Source organism: Gallus gallus, chromosome 7 (genome assembly GCF_016699485.2).
Source record: "Gallus gallus isolate bGalGal1 chromosome 7, bGalGal1.mat.broiler.GRCg7b, whole genome shotgun sequence".
Classification (NCBI taxonomy): Eukaryota; Metazoa; Chordata; class Aves; order Galliformes; family Phasianidae; genus Gallus; species Gallus gallus.
The window spans coordinates 26898027-26916476 of record NC_052538.1 but is presented as its reverse complement, the minus strand read 5'-3'; the positions used below and the strand labels follow the sequence as shown (position 1 = coordinate 26916476).

The 18450-nt window shown below is 37.6% G+C and overlaps 1 protein-coding gene across 4 annotated transcripts in view; it reads left to right on the top strand.

The window, feature by feature from the left end:
• MYLK (myosin light chain kinase) overlaps positions 1-18450 on the top strand; it is a 192361-nt gene that overhangs the window by 66088 nt on the left and 107823 nt on the right. For all 4 annotated transcript variants that reach the window (NM_001322361.3, NM_205459.4, XM_046943539.1 and 1 more), the window contains one exon: positions 16948-17155. In NM_001322361.3, coding sequence (NP_001309290.2) covers positions 16948-17155 — 208 coding nt within the window. The remainder of the gene's footprint in view (positions 1-16947; positions 17156-18450) is intronic.

Below are 18450 nucleotides of genomic sequence, written 5' to 3'. Positions count from 1 at the left end.
TCCCTCTCTATTTTAAGTTTGGAGTTCTAAGGCCAGAAGGTTATTCCTTAAAATAAAAAAATAAGGGAGGTTGGTTAAACAAGATTTTTTTTGTTGTTGTTGATAACTGTGATTAGCTACCCCCACATAATTTTGCTGAACTTAAATAGCAACAGAACGACTACATCAAAATATAACATGAATGTTTTTTGCTCTTTGCTGCAATGTCACTGAGTGTCAAGCAGTAAAAAATGGCAAGTCAACCATTACTTTTCAAAAAACTTGTCCCTGCCCAGAGTGATATTAGTGTCTGTATTTGATTGCTACTAGCAGTTAACTCAAGCTGCCTTGTCTATATGTGTGTATAATTTTTGAGGGTAATATGGATGATCATTAATTTTATAAGCCTAAAGAATACTTGTGCTACAGCTCTGTCTGAGAGGAACAGCCAAATGTGCTACAGATCACGGACTGACTGCCTAGGGGTCAGGAAAGAATTCGGCTCCTTGGATGAAGTATTGCACGGTTGGAAACAGTGCAGTACGTGTTGTTTTTGTGCTTCATGTGAACCATCATATATGGTCCATTGCCAGAACCAAGATATCAAGCTACTAAATCTAGTCTGGTATTCTAATCTGAAGGAGCTGGATTTCATGTAAACCATTTACTGACAGATGTAATTCAGAGTTTATGTAGATGTTGGGGCAGTTGGATCAGAGTTTGATACCCACTAAGTAATTATTATCCTGCTCTTCCCATTCTATCCACCTTCAAATAAGGGAGCTAGATGGTAAATTTTAAGGCAAGCCAGGTTCACATCAAATTCTTCCCTTAAGTAATGTGCTATCTGACTTTTCCTTCTACCATCCTGTTGTTGCAACACCGGATCTGTTGGTTTGTTCAAACCTCAGTTAAGTCCAATGATATGTGTGAACTTGCCAACTTCTGAGAGGTTTTTGTTGCTGCTGGTTACACAGGTACCCTGTGAAGCATGATACCTGAGCAAATTTGTGGAGATCAGGTAGAGAGAAACAAGAAGCAATGGAGAGACTGGCAATGATTCTTCCACCTGTGCTGGGATCAATCACATTTTTTTTTAATAAAATTCTTCTTTTCCTATGTAGGAAAATAGACAGCATTAATAGACAGCAAGCACGATGTATTCCGAACTTCTGCAGGAGGCCACATGTGGAGAAGGTTTATAATCAAAGCATGTCATTACTCATTGCTGGTTTTTTTTGAGTCCATACTCACTCTAGCTCTAGACTCCAAAGTTAAAAAAAAAATTCTACTTTTGACATGTTATTTGGCTCTGTTCACTCATGGATGCAGTATGAAGTTTGGAAACCTACAGGGCAAGACCAGACAGTGTACATTTTTACATGTAACATCTGGACTTCCTAGCATCTAAGTGCATGCTGAACCAAATGAGATCTTCTGTGAATTATGTACCGTTCATGAACAGATGACCAGTCCAGTATAAGAGCTTTGAACTGACTGTCCACACAGGTTGAATTTATTTTAGGAAACTTGATAGGCAAGTTATTGCCTTCCAGTAACAGCCAAATTATTTGATTTACATTGGATAGAAGGTTCTCTAATTCTTTATGGTACAGGCAGGAATATGTCCAGCTATCTCAGTGACCAATTTTCCAAAGACTGTTTTTGCATTCATGTACTGAATACAGTATTAGAGATGGCCCTGGAATTCAGGCCTCCAACCTGCAGTGAATCTACCTCCAAGTGACATGCTGAAGGCCTGCTACAAGTCAGGCAGAGTGGGAGGTCAGAAATGGTCATCCTTCTTGACTGATAAATGAGTAATCTGACATCTAGTCTAGCCTTCTCACATTGAGAATACGTTGTAGTGAGATTCTAGAAGTGATCTAAGCTCTTATACCTTTCTTCTTCAAAAAGCTTATAGCACTATGCATGACCCTACATGAGTCTGAAAACCTGGAAATGTTCCATTTAAGAAAAAAAAACAACAACATTAAAAGCATCTCTTGCTAGGCTTTCTGGTGATGATAATAGTCTTAGCTTCTGTAAATCAGTGTGTTGCTGTAAACTTGTGGCCAAACAGAACAAAGAAATCCTTGTCTTCTGAAAATACTTTGCTTAAAGCTGCTACAAATTCCGAGTCAGATCTGCACGTCTTTATTGCTTTATAGAGATCTTTATAATTCATGTGTAGCATGAGGTGAAATGGAAAAATACATTTTATCAGTATTTCTGAGTTTGCACTGTCCTTCTGCACCTTTTAACAATACTTCAGTAAATGTTACTCTACATTATTATTTGCTATGAGTTGAACAAGTGAGCTTACTAAGCTACCATTTAGAAGCTGCATTGTATGCCAATGCATAACATATACAGTAACTTTTCTTTTAAAGATGACAACAATTTGAATATATGGCCCAAAGAAAACAGGACCTAAAGAATAACAAATGAATTAATTCTGCTTGTAGCCACTTGACTGTTGGTGACAGAATTCATCTAGCTCTGTTCTTTCTTGACTCATGATTAATAGTTTATCTTGGTAATTTGCCTCTAGCTTTGCAGTAGAATCTCAAATTGTAGCTATGTGGCTTAAGAGGCTGCCATTCTTTCCATGTGCCTCTTAGTTCACAAGTAACCCTATTGTTATGGCGAATGTATCGTTTGCTTTGTTTTTGCAAGGCTTTAGGCTATTAGTGTGATGTTTTGTAAACAAAATAATAATAAAAAAAAATTACGAACACCTCCTCCTCCTAATTTTATCTGGCATCTTGAATCTGAAATCTAACTCATTTATATCGCACTCCCATACTCATCAAACAATTAATGAAGAATTTCCACTTCTGGGAACACTGTAGAACAAGTTAAATATACTTCAGCTTCATTCTTCAGCTTATACAAGTTTAGTGTTCTTCCATAAAAAAATAACTTAGCAGTTTGTGTCTGCAGGAAGACAAATTCAATATTTCATAACAAAATGATTTTAAAAGCCAGTGCTCTGGAAGAAGTAGTATGATAAAATCTTGGAAATACAAATTAAAGAACTAAATGATAATTATTTTCTTATCTCATGGTACCACTTAAGCAGCCTAATTAAACTGAAATTTACTATATGATTGCTGACAGCAACAGATACGTAGGCTGGTTTAGAGCTGGGCCATTCTCTGATGGCATTTCTAGCTAAAACAGCAGAGAAAATAGTTGCTGCTCTCTGTGATATGTGTGTGGAGTACTGAGGCACAGTGAGATTTACTTGTTTGTAGATTACATGGAAGTACATGCCTGGATTCATAACTGAACTGTGTGTTTCAGAAGTTCAATGCCCATCCACTCCCTTAGATGTGATCCTATCCCTCTTGGAGACAACTTTCTTTCCCAAAATCAGAAGCTATTTAAAATTTCTAATTAAGTGCAAATACCACCAATATCTAGGTGACTATTGTTGGATTAAGAGCATCACTTATTGAAAACAGAATAGCAGAATTAGGTCCTCATTGCCTTGACACAAAAACTAGGTTGTTTTCATGTCATGGTATGCTAGTGGGCAGAATTGTAGACAAGGATTTGTCTGCTCTGGGGGCTACTACACACAGGTTTAATAGAAAGCATTATGATGGATTTGTTCAAATCTCAACAGGAATGCCAGCGACTGCAGTTAAGTGGGGCTCTATTGAAAGCATATGCAGAGTAAGCACTTTTTTTCACAATTTAAACAAATGTAGCTATTTTTTGAGTGCACGTGTATGTCTCTTACCAAGATCACAGAAATTTTAGTTTTGAGAGAAAACATTTAAAAGGAGAGGCAAGCCCACAAAATTTCTCTTGAACTCAGCAGGCCTATAATTATTTATTCTGAACTCTTGAGCTAGAAATTCATAGCCACATCAGTTTAGATTTGGTATTTCTTTTAGTGTTTTGAAGGTTTTCTCTTACACAGTTGTTCCTCAACCCTTGATTTTTATTATATATGCTTTAGTTTGTATGTTTTACTGCATGAGTTATCTCTGCTAAACTGTGATTAAGACATACATATGCTACACTTGGAAAGGTTAGGTTTTGTAGATGGTCATAGGATGTTTGCTGCGTTACTAAGGAGCACTTTATCATGGGCTTCTGTGTGGATATCTGAATTTTTTAATGCATAAAAGTAAGTTGCACGTAACAGAATAAACAGTACAAAGATAAATGCTAGATGTCTAGGTTGTCTAAACTACTCAGATCTAAACAATCCAACATTGCATTATATAATAATTTGTCATCATGTCAGTTCTACTTTTTAATGAAATGTAAAACAAATGACATTTCATGCCCAATCTGGTTGTCAGCTCTGCAAAGTAGTATTAACAATGAAGCTATATATATAATGGAGGAGAATATTTATAGCCTCTCCAAACCACTGCCTTTGCCAGCAGCATTCATCACTATCAGCAAACAGATTTTAAATGAACATGCAACTGTGCAGTCAACTCAGCAACGAAGACCAGTTTTAGCATTTCCTGTGGCCGCTGACATGCTGCTAAATGGCAAGAAATAATTCTTGCATGGCTGGAAATCGATACAGTAGGGACATGTTTATTCAGAGGCAAAACTTTTTGCCAGCACATCACACTACAGGTGTGGGTTACTGCTGTTAGTTACGAACTTCAGAGCTCCAAGCATGTTTGCAGTAGCTGTGTGTTTTGAGTACAGTGAGCACTTTCTTCATTTTGTTTCTTATTAATTTTCCACTGTAGATCACACATTCTGTGTATGCTCATGTAAATCTATATAGATTCAACGCTTACAGATTGTATCATACATTGATATTGCTCACTGGGGAAGACCATCTTCAAGCTAGGAAAGTAGGAAGATACACTGGCTGTCCTGGTCATTGGCATAGCTCCCATGAGAGGGTTAGGCTGCATCTATTTCAGAATGCATAGGATCAGTTCACATCGTATTAAGATTGAAACATCATATTGGTCTGAAAAAATATCAATCTTTCAGAAATAGTAATCACTGGAAACAATTGTTTTGCATATGTTATTACAGTGAATGAAGAACACTGCCTTGAGAAAGGCAAGAAACTATTTTTGCTTTTTTTTTTTTTTTAAAAAAAAAAGTCTGCCTCTTTAAAACCCAAATATTATTGCCAAGAATGAATCACTGGTCTCTGCTAATAATTAATGCAATTTAGTTTTTCTGGTTTTTGTGTGTGTGTGTGTGTGTGTGTGTGTAATATCACCTGAGTTTTTTACCAGATGATATTACACACACAAGCTGTGGCTTGGAGTAGCTGAAGTCTGTGATCAGGGAGATAAAACAGCTAAATATTTATAGTTTTCCTTCAAAGTGAAGACTTGCATCTTTTGCTTATGGAAGAGTGAAATTTCATCCTGTTTGTGTCAGAGGGCTTCCCAGTGCATGTGCTGCATCTAAGCAATCTTTGTCTGAATTTCTGAGTAGTTACTGAGCGAAGAATTCATAACTGAAAGTAAAGATGTTTGTCAGGTGGTAAAGGCTGAAGTTTCTGTGATGTGAAAAGAGGAGACAGTTTCCCAACTCTGTGTGTGTGTGTGTGTGTGTTAAAGTACATTGTTTGAGCCTTTATTCTGATTCTGCAAATGCAGTAAATCAGGCTGTCCTGTTAAATTGGAAATGAATGAACTGCTCCTGTTCTGCAAGTGCTCACAGCATAGTGAAGTTCTGCTGTTTCCTGAAGCAGAGGTTGCTACTGCTTTGAAATGAACACTGGCCCTATCAGGAAACTTCTGGAGAATGCTTCCAAACTTGTTGATGTAGACTTAAATCAGCTACCTCATTTAGTAATAGTTGATAGATATCTTGATTCAGAATAACCAAAAGTGGGGAGGAAGAGAAGGATAGGGAACGACAGCATGTTTTAGGATCATACTGGGTATGTGGAACAATTAGCACAAGCTTATTTCCATTCTGCAACCGCTGTGGTTTCCCTTTGAACCCATTTACATGTTTACTGCATAATCCTAAGTGACCCATAACCACACACACAGATCAGCTATTTCTTTGCATTTGGGGCCTTTCAAACTATTCAGCCCCTCTTAAAATTTTAAATGTTTTAAAAGGCCTTGACACCAGTTCATCTGTGAGAATAAAGCTTCCTCTCAACATTTATCTTTTCCTTTAAGGAGAGACTCAGAAGCAGAGAAGGCTTTCGTTAAAATTTATAAGAATTTGACCCAAAGAAGGATGTAAAGTTTATCTTTCCTATTTTGTGCTTTGAATTCTTTTTTGACCCATTCTGCAGGCTATTCTGTTCAGCAGAGCTGCGTGGCAGTACTGAAGTTACTGAGAGCTGACCAAACCATGTCTTACTATGTTGCTCACATTCTCCTGTGGTATTGAGTTAATTTTCTCTTATTTGTAACACTCTTTTGCATGTTTCTCGTTTTGCTGCAAAAACCTTTCCTGCAAAGACCTGTCTGTATGCTCTTTACTCAAAACTGTGTACTTTGATACCTCTACACCAACACATTAGTGTGAGGTTGATGGACTCCTCTTGTTAGAGGAAGAGCAGTTGCCCTTCTGCAACTTCAGTTCAGTATTTCTATTAATTGCTGCAATACCAATTTTATTAGCAAGGAGAAAATAAGGTTAGATGATTTGATCTAATGTTACTTAATAGAGAAAGCTAATTCTCTTCTAGTGTAAGTTTGGCAATGTCTCCAAGTGTCTCCCTGTCTCAGATCCTTAGCTACAAAGTTAGAGGAACACTTTCCTACACAACAGTCATGTATTTTGGAACTGAAGTTGTCTTCAGTTTGTTGTATGTAACACACCACACACCCTCCTCATGATGAAGTATCAGAATTTTACCCCTTGTCAGTTTTGTGTGCCGCTCTAATAAGATGTGCAACTGTAAGAAATTAGGAGGGAGCCAGGATCGTATGTGGGTGGTGATGATGGAAAGAACCTATGCTTTCTTCTTGTCTTTATCAAAGCTTTGTAACGTCTGACTGCATTGGAATTGTCAACTCCCCCCCCCCTTTTTTTTAAGGGAAAATTCAGACAGTGTCTAAAGACAGATATAAAAGGGGACAGATATTTATTCTGCTTATAATAGCATATTAAGTTCAGAAATCTTGCATTTACAGACAAAAAGTTCCAGGGGAACTATATGGGCAGTTTGCATAAAATTCTCTTCATGCTCTTAATAGCTATAGGTCATGGCTGACTGGGTGGCTACAACGTGGAGAAGTAGAAAGGCAGCTGTTGCTTATGGTAGAATGATTTGTTAAAGCTTCATCAAAATAGCACTGTCAGTCTGGAATTGCAACACCTGAGTAGAAATGCCTCCTACTCATGTAACAGAGGTTTACAGTCTCAAGTCCACTAGATTGACATAATAGATTTGTGTATATAGAACAAATGTCACCTTTTATACTGAATGGGTTCCTCTCATGTCTACTTATTAAAAAGTGCAGAGGCCACCTTCATAGTGTTCCCTACTTCATCTCAGTAATATTTTGGGTTATTTGGGGACTGCATAAAGAGTCCTTTTACACTTGTTACTTTAAACTCTTTTTTTCTTTAATGAATTAAAAGTTAATTTAGGAAAAGCACATATGCATGTGATTAATTCCAAAAGATGTAAGTAAGGCTTATGCATATGCTTAAGTACCAGGGCTGATGTCCGAACTTGGAAATTAAATAAACTCAAAGTAGTTTCACACCCAGTGCAGCTCTGAAATTCCTCTTTGAAGTTTCCAGAAAAAAAAAAAATTAGGACAGCCGGACTTGTTATGTTACCTGGGAAAGCAATGCCTCAATCAAACAGCTATACACTGGTGACTGAGCACAAAGACGATACTCCATGCACCTCTGGGAACTCGCTGTACTGAATTACACAAAACAAAAATGGCTAAATGTAGGAGACCGAAGGCAATACTATCTGCAGCTGCTGTCTGTGTTTCAGTTAGCAGACCATGTCTTCTACGGATAGATCATAAATTCCTCCCTGATGGAATTGCCATGAATGCTGATTCTCCTGAAGATCTGTGCTGGTGTGTGGTGTTCAATGCCTTTGTAATCTGCAAAAAGAGGTTGAATAGTGAGATGACAAAGATGGTAGATAATTTAGAACTACTGAAGATAGTCAAAGGGAAAATTGGTGGTGAGATATCTGCAAAAGAATTTAATTTTGTTTAAGTGCCTAGACTATAAAATATCAATGCCACTTGGCATCGATGGATACAAAACAGTAAAATAATACATACTTAGTTAAACTTTTATTAGCTATTACCCCTGAAAAGAAAGATCTTATCCTGAACAACTTTCTTGAATAATCAGATCAAGGTGGTGAAAATAACAAATTCCATTTTAAGATGGATCTTTGTGTATCTTTATTCTTATTTAGGCAATTAGAAATTGAGATGTGTGCCAGCAGTTCCCTAGACCTGGAGAGAAATGTTTCCCCTAGTTACGTAAGTTGTATGTTTGTAATGTCAACATTGGTTTATGATCTGAACTGAAAACATGCTTCCAGCCTCTACTTTAGTCCAAATAGAGCATTACAAGTCTAATAAAGCAAGACCTGATTTCAACAAAAATTAATCCAAAGATTTCACCAAAAATTTTTGTGCAAGTCAAGCATTTTCCTACTAAGTTCTAGATGGTCAGTATTGGTGTCAGGGATGGAATAAGCACAGAAGCATGGCAGAAAGTTACTCTTCCATGTGATCAAATCTTTCCATGCTTTCTAGGATGGATGAATGGAATTTTTGCCAAGGTGTTGCAGAAACACTTGCAGATTGCCAGACAGCAAAACGAAATTCTAAGGAAGGATCTCTCACACAAAAATTGAGAAAGAATCCCTACAGTCTTTCTCCCCCCTAGCTTTTGTCTTATCTGAATTGTGCCTGCATTCTGTGATGTACAGGTTAGACACAGTTCATAATTAGAACACTGTACATATAGGTCTATGGTATTGTGGTGGTTTTAGTGGACTTCTAGAAGTAGCTGGTACAGCAGTCAAAAGGAGCCAGAGGTGTTCAGCACTTTTTAAGTCAATGTTTTAAGTCAATACAACATAAAAACCACACGTTACCTAGTATCCACGGTTTTTTTTAGGATTAGGTAGAAGTAAACATGATGTGGTACACTAACCATTACATTGATGAAACAATGATTTTAAAGGAACAGCTTTTAATAAATAGGAAGAGAGTTACTAAATCTCTTTTTACTTCTGGGCCTCCTTACCTTCCTCAGATAACATCCCCTGATCTCTCATCGGGGCAAAAGGGGCAATGGCAAAGCTTGCAGTCTTTTTGTTATTGCAGTAGTATATTATATTTTCACTCAAGGCTGATAGAATGAGTTTTCCTTTACACACAAAGATAATGTTAGCAATATCAAGCAGTCCAATTGTGCAGAGGTTTTATTTTCATGGCTGTGAATTGGAATCAAGTAAAATGCATATGGCTTGAAGTTCGAGAAAGGAGTTTAATGTAATTATGCATGGTCTGATATTGCCTAAAACCAGAATGCAATGAGTGCCCGGGTTGGGTGCAAGGAGAATCAGTTACTGCATTTTATGGTACATATCAGATGTTTTATTCTTTCTATTTTTGATTCTTTTTTATTAGTTGTAGTATTAGTATTGGTTTTGCTGCTTAATTTTTTTTTCTCTTTTTGCAAGACAGTGGTTTGTTTGAATGCTCACATGGACATTTTTCTCTCCTTGCTTCACACCATTTGGGAGAAGAATCAGAGAATTGCACACACCAGTTGTGAAGACTGATGTCTTCAGAGTAGTGTTCCAGTAAAGATTATGGCCAAAGGACTAATTTATGAGGACTGTATGCATATAGAACGAGAAAACTAAACACCAGATGTAGCATACCAGAGTTCAGCACTTGAAAAAAAAGAAGTACACAAAGTTTACAGAAAGAGTATTATTTTCTGATGGGTTTCTATAGATAGTGCTTTGAAGTGAGCTATGTTTAGTCCTAGTGATGTATTCCAGTTTTCTTTAAATGGGGCAATTGTAAATTCTAGACTGCTCATTTGAAGAGGTAAGAGATAGTTCTAATCTTACATACAGAACAAATATCTTACGAAGTTCTCAGATAGTCGATATTTTCATATTTAATCTTGCCAGGCAGGTTCTCTGTTTTAGAAGCAAGTTTTTTTGTTTGTTTGTTTGTTTTTTAATGGATAAACTATCTTCAGATAGAGTTTGTGTGTTTTTAATCTCTCAGAAAGAACTTGACAGTGTATCGTATCCACTTTCCTTTATCAAGAACATCTGCTGCTCATTTCTTAAAGCAAACTGCAGTTAGAACCTGGCAGTACTTTCATAAGATCTGCAAAAAAGCTACACTGGCCAAAACCATATTTCTCACCTGTGCTAACCAAAATAATAACATAAAAATATATCACCTTATAGGTGGGGTCATGTTCATTGCAATCTCCACTGGTTGGTAGTACTTTTTTTCCTAAAATTGATGTTAATAATTCACATCAGTATAAACTCATACAACAAGAAATAGTTTTCTTTCTTGTTGCAGAGCAAGCTGGACAGAGCACTTACTACTGTATTATCCTCTGCTCTCAAGTACTTGATTCAGTTCACAAGTCTTTTGATCAAGGTCCAGAAATATTTGGCTCTTGCTGAAGGTAGAGGACACTGGCTGGAGTCTAATGACTCTGGGAAACACACTTTTTTTTTTTTTTTTGGTGGGGCAAGGATTTAGGATGAGCCTTTTGTGGGATAAGCCACATCCACAGAACTGTTGCTGTCTTGATTGAATCCCTTAGGGCTGCAGGAGGGCCCTGGATTGCCTTTAACTGTATGACCTTCAGACGAGATTGTCTATTACACAACTTGCAATAAAGGGAATAATTTTCATTTTCTGCAATGTAAATGTTAGCAGAAGAGCTATGCTATAAGGTCTATATTATGTTCCAAGTGTCAGTGCTACAAATTGTCTATTCCTTTATTTATGCTTACTTGAAAATAACTACTTTTACAGAATTTGTCATGCTACTTAGTCACATTTCTTCTCCTGTTTTCTTGATACAATACAATGGATTTAAGTTTTGCAAAGGCAACAGTGTTTTACGCCCAGCTTGTAATGACTGTTTGCCAGGCCTTCTTTTCTGTATCAAGCTCTTGTTTGCAGGCTGCAGAATAAAGGTCAAAGTTGGTCAGATATTCTGAAAGGTTTTCTGTATCTCACTCAAGTCTTCTCCTGTTGTGATGTCTAATGATTTCTCCAAAGCACACTCTTTGGAGAAGGTCCATTTTAACAGGAGGCAAGTGTAAGTGAGGCTATCTTCTTTTTATCCCTTAGTAACTTCTCATCTCTATTGGTCTTTTCTTGAGATATAGTTTTCAGAAAAAAAAAAAAAAAAAAAAAAAAAAAAGGTTTACATTTGAAAGCAGGTATGGGACAGGGGGTAGACTGCAAACCCTTCTCAAAAAGTTACTTCGTTCTGTTGCATTCTTTAATGCTAAGACAAGCAAGATAAGCCAACCCAATAAGCAAGAGAACTACTATTCACTCCTTTAAAACATTATGTACCGACTCACTGGCCACTTTCTCTCAGTGTTCTTTGACCAGGGTTGTTTGAGGAAGTCTTTTTTTTCATGTAGGGGGAATGAATGGATCAGTAGAAAGACCCAAAAAGCCAGATAAAGTGAGTTAAAACATGGTGAAAGTGAAGAATCAAAGTTGATGTTATTATAAACACGTTAAGAAGGAATCTAGCCTAACTTAATTACACTTCAACCATTTGTTGTGATTTCAATTAGAATTTAATGTATGTGACCATATAGCTATGGTTTCTTTCAACCCTGTATCTCACTAGTGTTCAATTAATTCATTTTTTCTCAAGGCAGAGACAACTTCATAACCCCCCATTACTGATAGATGTTTTTCACACTGCTGTATGGACTCACAGTGATGACAGTCTTTCAGTGGTAAAAGGATATTTGCATCTTTCAAAGATAAATTCAAAATCAATTGTTCTTTAGATGAACTGAAGCCACCCAAATACTATCAATCTTCTTATTTAGTGATGTAATAGTTTACTTACCATGATTTTAATTCTGGATTTTGTGGAAGTAAAAGGCAAAGGCAGGCAATAGAGAAAGCAGCAGAACTGAACAGTGTGTGCTGACAGATTCTGGATGTTTTAAAATTCTGATTTCATGGGGGAACAATGGCCTTCTGAGAAGACTTTTAGTGGTTAGTGGAATTCATACTGCAGCATATGAAGTCATTTTTATGAGAGGAGTTATTTTGAATAGCAATTTCATGACAGTTGTATCACTGCCAGTTTTTCTTGGTACAGCTTTTGATGTGCCTGTCTATATATGATGTAATTAGGGGGAATTTCTTCCTGGTCTTTTTGTTTGTGTGTTGCTGTAACCTGGAGTAGCAACAAGTGACATTTATCAAGCCCTTAACATCAAGAATGGAATGCTTCAGCAAGTATAATGAATGTTATACTTGAATATGCCATGTACGGTTTGCCAACATTTCCAAGAATCTTAAGGTGTTATAGTCAAAGGGAGTAACAACAGTAATATGCAGCCCGTCAATATTTCACAGCTGCTTGTGCTTTGGATTTTTGCTATTTGTGGCTGATTCTTTTTGCATATTCTGGGTTTGTCTTCAGAGTTAATCTCACTGAAAGCAGCGACAGTTATCACAAAGTAGGATCTGAATGAGAGTTAAAAGCACAGTCCAGAAGGGCTCATCAGATTACCCAAAGCTGCTACAGTTAAATAGGCAAACCTATGCCTTTTGGAATTGGCATATAAGCAGCTGTTTTATGGAGCGTAGATACAGGCCAAATTTCAGAAAAAGCTCTCCTTTACTTTGGAACAGACAGGGAAACACCTCCCCTGTGAGGACAGGCTGAATGTGCTGGGGCTGTTCAGCCTGGAGAAGAGAGGCTCCAGGAAGATCTGATGGAGGCCTTTCAATATTTTAAAGGAAACTACAAGAAAGAAGGAGACAGACTCTTTAGCAGGTGCTACTGTAACAAGACAAGAGGAAACGGTTTCAAACTAGAGGAGGGGAGATTCAGACTGTATATAAGGAAGACATTTTTTACAATAAGGGTCGTGAGGTACTGGCACAGGTTGCCCAGAGAAGAGAGGTGGTGGATGCCCTGTTCTTGGGGACATCCAAGGTCAGGTGGGATGGGGCTCTGAGTACCTGGTCAAGCTGTGGGCATCCATATTCTTTGCAGGGGAGTTGGATCAGATGGCCTTTACAGGTCCCTTCAACTTAATCAGTTCTAGGATTCTTTGATTTAAGAGGGTTTCTGAATATGTTTGGCCTTAGGTGTCACTGAATGCCTTTAGGTTTGTGACAACGGTGATTAGTTTCCAGCAGAACATTTTTGAATAATACTGTCCTTTAGTGGATAGCTTCAATAGACTTGTTGGACAACTTCTCCTTGTTTCTTTTCTTTGGGAACACCATTCCTTGTCATTAGCATTTCCCCAAACCTAGCTACAGAGCTGAATCATAACTCTGGAAGTTTCACAGACAACAGGTTCTTTCTCAGCTCTTTTCACTTACCATGTTGATGTGTGAAGCAGGAGATTTGTTTTACCTTGACTTATCTAGTCTACTTCTCCAAGACTGTAAATGATTGATGAGTCCTAACAAAAACTCAAAGCTCACAGTGTATATACTGCTTGCAGTCAATTTTCCACTTGTTAGTGTTGTTCAGCAGGTAAAAAAAGCCACAGCCTCAATGGGACTGGCAATGCTCACACAGACCATGCTGTAAATAAAGGTTATAGCCTTCTGCTGCTGGGCATTAAATAAGCAGATAAATTTCTCTTCACCGTGGATTTATTCAAGGCAGATGTTTTTAGTGAGCTCTGGAAAGGCTGGAGAGGAATATAAAACCTGCTGCAGTTCTGGAACTGATCCATTAGAATCAAAACCTAGTAACCAGTGATACGTTTAAGGGTCCCTGACACTTTTATGGCAAGACTATGTATTTCAGAGAGGGCTGGCTCAGTTTGAAACACATTCCAAACCAAAACCTGAAATAAATTCTTGCAACAGAGCATTCAGAAAACTCCTACTTGCCCCTTATTTCAATTTTGACAAAAATGAAACAAACAAAACCAACCAAGTTTGGGAATGGAATGATGCAACTTTCTGAAAGGAAATGCTGTGCTGATTGCCTGTGTTTCTATTTTTCTGGGTGGCATTTCCTCAGCGTAGAGGTGTGGATAAGCAAAGTAAACAAGTATAACAAGTATGAAATAGACTCACATGGAAGAAATGGAAAAATACTTAATGTATGCTTAGCTATTTGATACTGAAAAAGCATATATAATTGTCTATAATTGTAAGTGTATAATTGTCTACCTGAACTTGAGAGGCCAGGTAAGAATGGCTTCGTATGGTCCAAGAAGGAATTAAGAATATGATAAAAGAATAAGGTAAATAAAAGTTAAATAAAAGTAAGATGATTCCCATTGCTATAACCCCAGTAGTTCCCCTGGAAGTATTGGAAGGCTTGTTTGAAGCTTAATGGAGCAATACATTTTAAAAAACACCACAAAGAATGACTGAAAATTTGAAATAGTATTAAATATAATAGGTAATGTGTCACTGATCACTTGTATCTACAAGCAGCTGTAAACTGATGAAGCTAGAATCCCACTAGTCAGGATGATTTGATGTAATGCACTGAAAAGATGGTTCTCTCTTCACGGCAATACACATACTACTTTGTTATTTTACTCCTTAATGTCAGAGTTTCAAAGCCATTTTGCCTCAAATATTTCAGATTCAAGGAAAGCTTATATTAGTGTCCTGTAAAGCATAAATGAGAGGTAGAAACTCCCTCCTAAGACATTCTCTGGCTTTGGGTAAGTCACTTGATCCAAAATGAGAAGATAGGCAGGAGGGCATAGACAATATTATGATAAGAAATGGTTTTGTGACATGAGTCACATTCTTCACCAGTGAACACATCATCAACTCTCAAGAACTACACCACTGAAAAACAAACAAACAATTGACATTTCACAGCCTTCTTTTTGTGAAAATTAGACATACTGAGAAAGACGTTCATCCTGAGAGCCTGCTCTCTAAGCACTAAACCAATGTTCTGGAGTAGTGGTAGGGGGCATGGCTGAGTAGGAACTGCTGTTTTTCAGAAAGCAGAAAAAGATATGGCCACAGAGAGCTTTTCAAGATGCTAGGGTAGTTTTAAAACAGTGATTGATCCCACTGTGCAGGGATCCACAATGCTTTCAGCATAGAATATGGCTCTTGCTGAGGTAAAGATAGACTTGGAGAGAACCTAAGAAGTTTGTACCAGAAGTGGAAAATTTATTCAGCAGATTCATTAATGTTCTCTCTCCAAATATTAAGAAATGTCAGGAAGAAGTGGCCACACCATCACTGGCAACATTAATTTTTCTGAACCGATATCTAAGGAATTAAAGGAAAGAGACACATTTCTGACAGCTGTAGCTTAAGCTCAGACAGATGAGAAGCCCAGACATAGTGAAATGGAGCTGAAAGGTTTTGAAAGAAGAGGACCTATGAATGGATAATGCTGTTTGGCTAAGAATTGTAATCTGGAGAATAAGTACTATGCAGTCAGAGGAAAGCAGAGCTGAATTGCTGATTTGAAGGTGAGAGGAGACTGCAAGGAGGAATTTGGACAAGCCACAATCAAGTCATCTTCAAATCAGAACAGATAATCAATATTTTGCCCACCTGGAATTTGAAGGGACTTCCTGTTCAGTTGCCAAGGCTTTATAATATAGTTCAATATGCAGTATTGCTACTTGCCTAGTGAGCAAACTCAGATACGATGATTACTTACCTGAGTTCATCTTGATCCACTCAGTTATTTCATGGCGTTTTAGGCAAAGGATCAAAGAGTCAGAAGATGGCATCCTAATGTATCAGAGTGGTGGAACAGGAAAGAAGTGGGAAAAACTGTAATCAGAGGTTGTTATGACAACAGGGGAAGTGTGCTAACAGTTAACACATACTAAACCAACCTTCAAAGCAGATGGCACATCTCATAGAGCAGAGGAAGAAACTTTGCCTGAGGAGTTACTTCACTGGTGGAAACTGGTATATGTCTGTTTTTTCCATCTTTTTATGAAAGAAAGAGACAGATTCTTAGCAGGTTTAAACAGCTTAAATGAAATCAATAACTTGGTTTGCAGTTACTCAGAACCTGTCTGCAAATCTGAACGTATCACTAATGCCATAGCAGGCAAGGATGTATTAATGTGGTTGCTGTATAATGAGCGTAGGGCTGCTTTGTTTTCTTGAAATCTATTATTTGGATGATCAGTAGACCACAAAGCTCCTTAAGTATAGCAGCATGTTTTTGTGAACATATCTAGGTCTTTATTGTTCACCTGCCACCATAGCATGAGAATTACCCTTAATGACACCGTCTCAAATGGCAACCCTTGTCTTCTGCTTTTAAAGATCAAGACAGAAAGTGGCATGTACCTGTACCTCCTGCCTGTAAATTGGATGGAGCCACTCCATCTCAGCACGTATGAAAACTAGACAGCTCCATACAGATTTACAGTATAAGCCTAATCCTTAGCAGTCATGCTAGAAATGTTTGGTATAGATACCTTGCAGTCTTGAATACTTAGAGATATAATAGTGCTTCTGCCCTTTGAATCGAATCGCTGAACAATAAAAACCACGCATCAGGATTTTTCATTAGCACCGTTTCTGCAGGCAAGCCATTCTAGTGGGAAACTTTTGCATAGGTATCTATCTGCTTTTCTAGTCTTATGATTTTAACAGTTTGACTTAGCCAAAAGTTTCTTCATTTCGTTATGTTCTGCCATTTGGCTTGTGAAGAGCATGTGTTTAACAGCTCCTGTGTCAAGAAGTTTCCACTGTATTGCTAAACGTCCAACATTTCTTCCTAATACCATCATCTGTTTGCCTTCATTCTCCACTCTTTCTCACATCGTTCCAGGTCAGAGGCTACCCTGAGCCACAGATCACATGGTACAGAAATGGACATCCTCTCCCAGAAGGAGACCATTATGTTGTGGACCACAGCATTCGGGGGATATTCAGCTTGGTGATCAAAGGCGTGCAGGAAGGTGATAGTGGTAAATACACCTGTGAGGCTGCCAATGATGGTGGGGTTCGTCAAGTGACTGTGGAATTGACTGTGGAAGGTAAGACAATACTTAAACTGCTATTGTGACAATAATAGAGATTAATTAAATGAATAGGTTGTGTTAAACCACCCATCCAGTTAAGATCATAACAGTACATACATGCTTTCTCACTGAAGCAAGAGTAACACTCTTCTCTGGTAGAGAAGAAATCCCTTTTTTATAGTTGTAAGTCTAACGTGAATTCAGGGAGTAAGGCATCTAAATTTTAATATTTCCACTTCTGGATGCTAGATTTAATGCCTTCTTCCCCCAGACCTTACGATCAGTTAACTATGAATGGGCTATTAATTCACGTCATTCATAGAATTCTCTCATTAAAATCCAATCTAATATTTTGAAAAATTATGCAAAGACTTCAATTAAATTGATGGAACCTTTAATATGGTTATGTACTATAGTATATTGTATGGCTAAACATGTTAGCATGCATTCCAGTGAGGAAATACGTGGTTACTAAGAATGGCATTCACATTTTTTAAATTTTTCTACACTCTGTTGAAGTCCAGTTCTACAAATTAAGATTTAATATTTGATGTGGTGCTGCCTATTGGAGACACATCTGAAACAGGTGAAAGCACTTATTCTTGCTGCAGATATTCATACTTACAAAACTGTGAGCAAATTACAAATTGCCTGAGAAAAACATTTGATAACAAAACATGGTTTGTTTGTTTGTTTTGTGGATATTGTTTAAACATAAATTTTATCTTAACAGAATGTTATAAATAATCTAATAGCTGTAAAGGACATCTTTCTCTGGAAGTTTGGCCACCATTTTGAAGCAGCCTTAAAGTTCTTTCAGAGGCTTTCCTAAAAGAAACAGACAACTTCTGCCAGACTTCATTTTTCCTCTAAAAGAGGAGGACTGCTTAGTTTACATGTTCAGCTTATGAGGTGCAAGGCTTGAACAATTTTTTGTACCCCAAGCTACATTCTTTCTGTTGTTCCTCCTTTCCTAGTCCAAGTGCTGCAGTGGTATTGACAGCCTTCCTAGTCCCACTTCTGAACTACTTGTTATCTTAACTGTTGAGAACTGTTTCCTTCCTGGCTTTGTTTATGGACGGTTCAGGCCTGCTTTGCAGGGGGGCTGGACTCGATGATCTTTAGAGGTCCCTTCTGTGATTCTGTGATTCCTCCTCAGGCTTTACAGTGAACCAATAGTGTTTTGGATCTCTTTTGGAGGTTTCCCATACTGTTAGCTGATTGCTCAAGTTAACATGGCAGGGGAGTCATCTTTGCCTGGAAAGTTAACATTTTCTCTTGGGCAGTAAAAGCTATGGGGATCTTGGAGC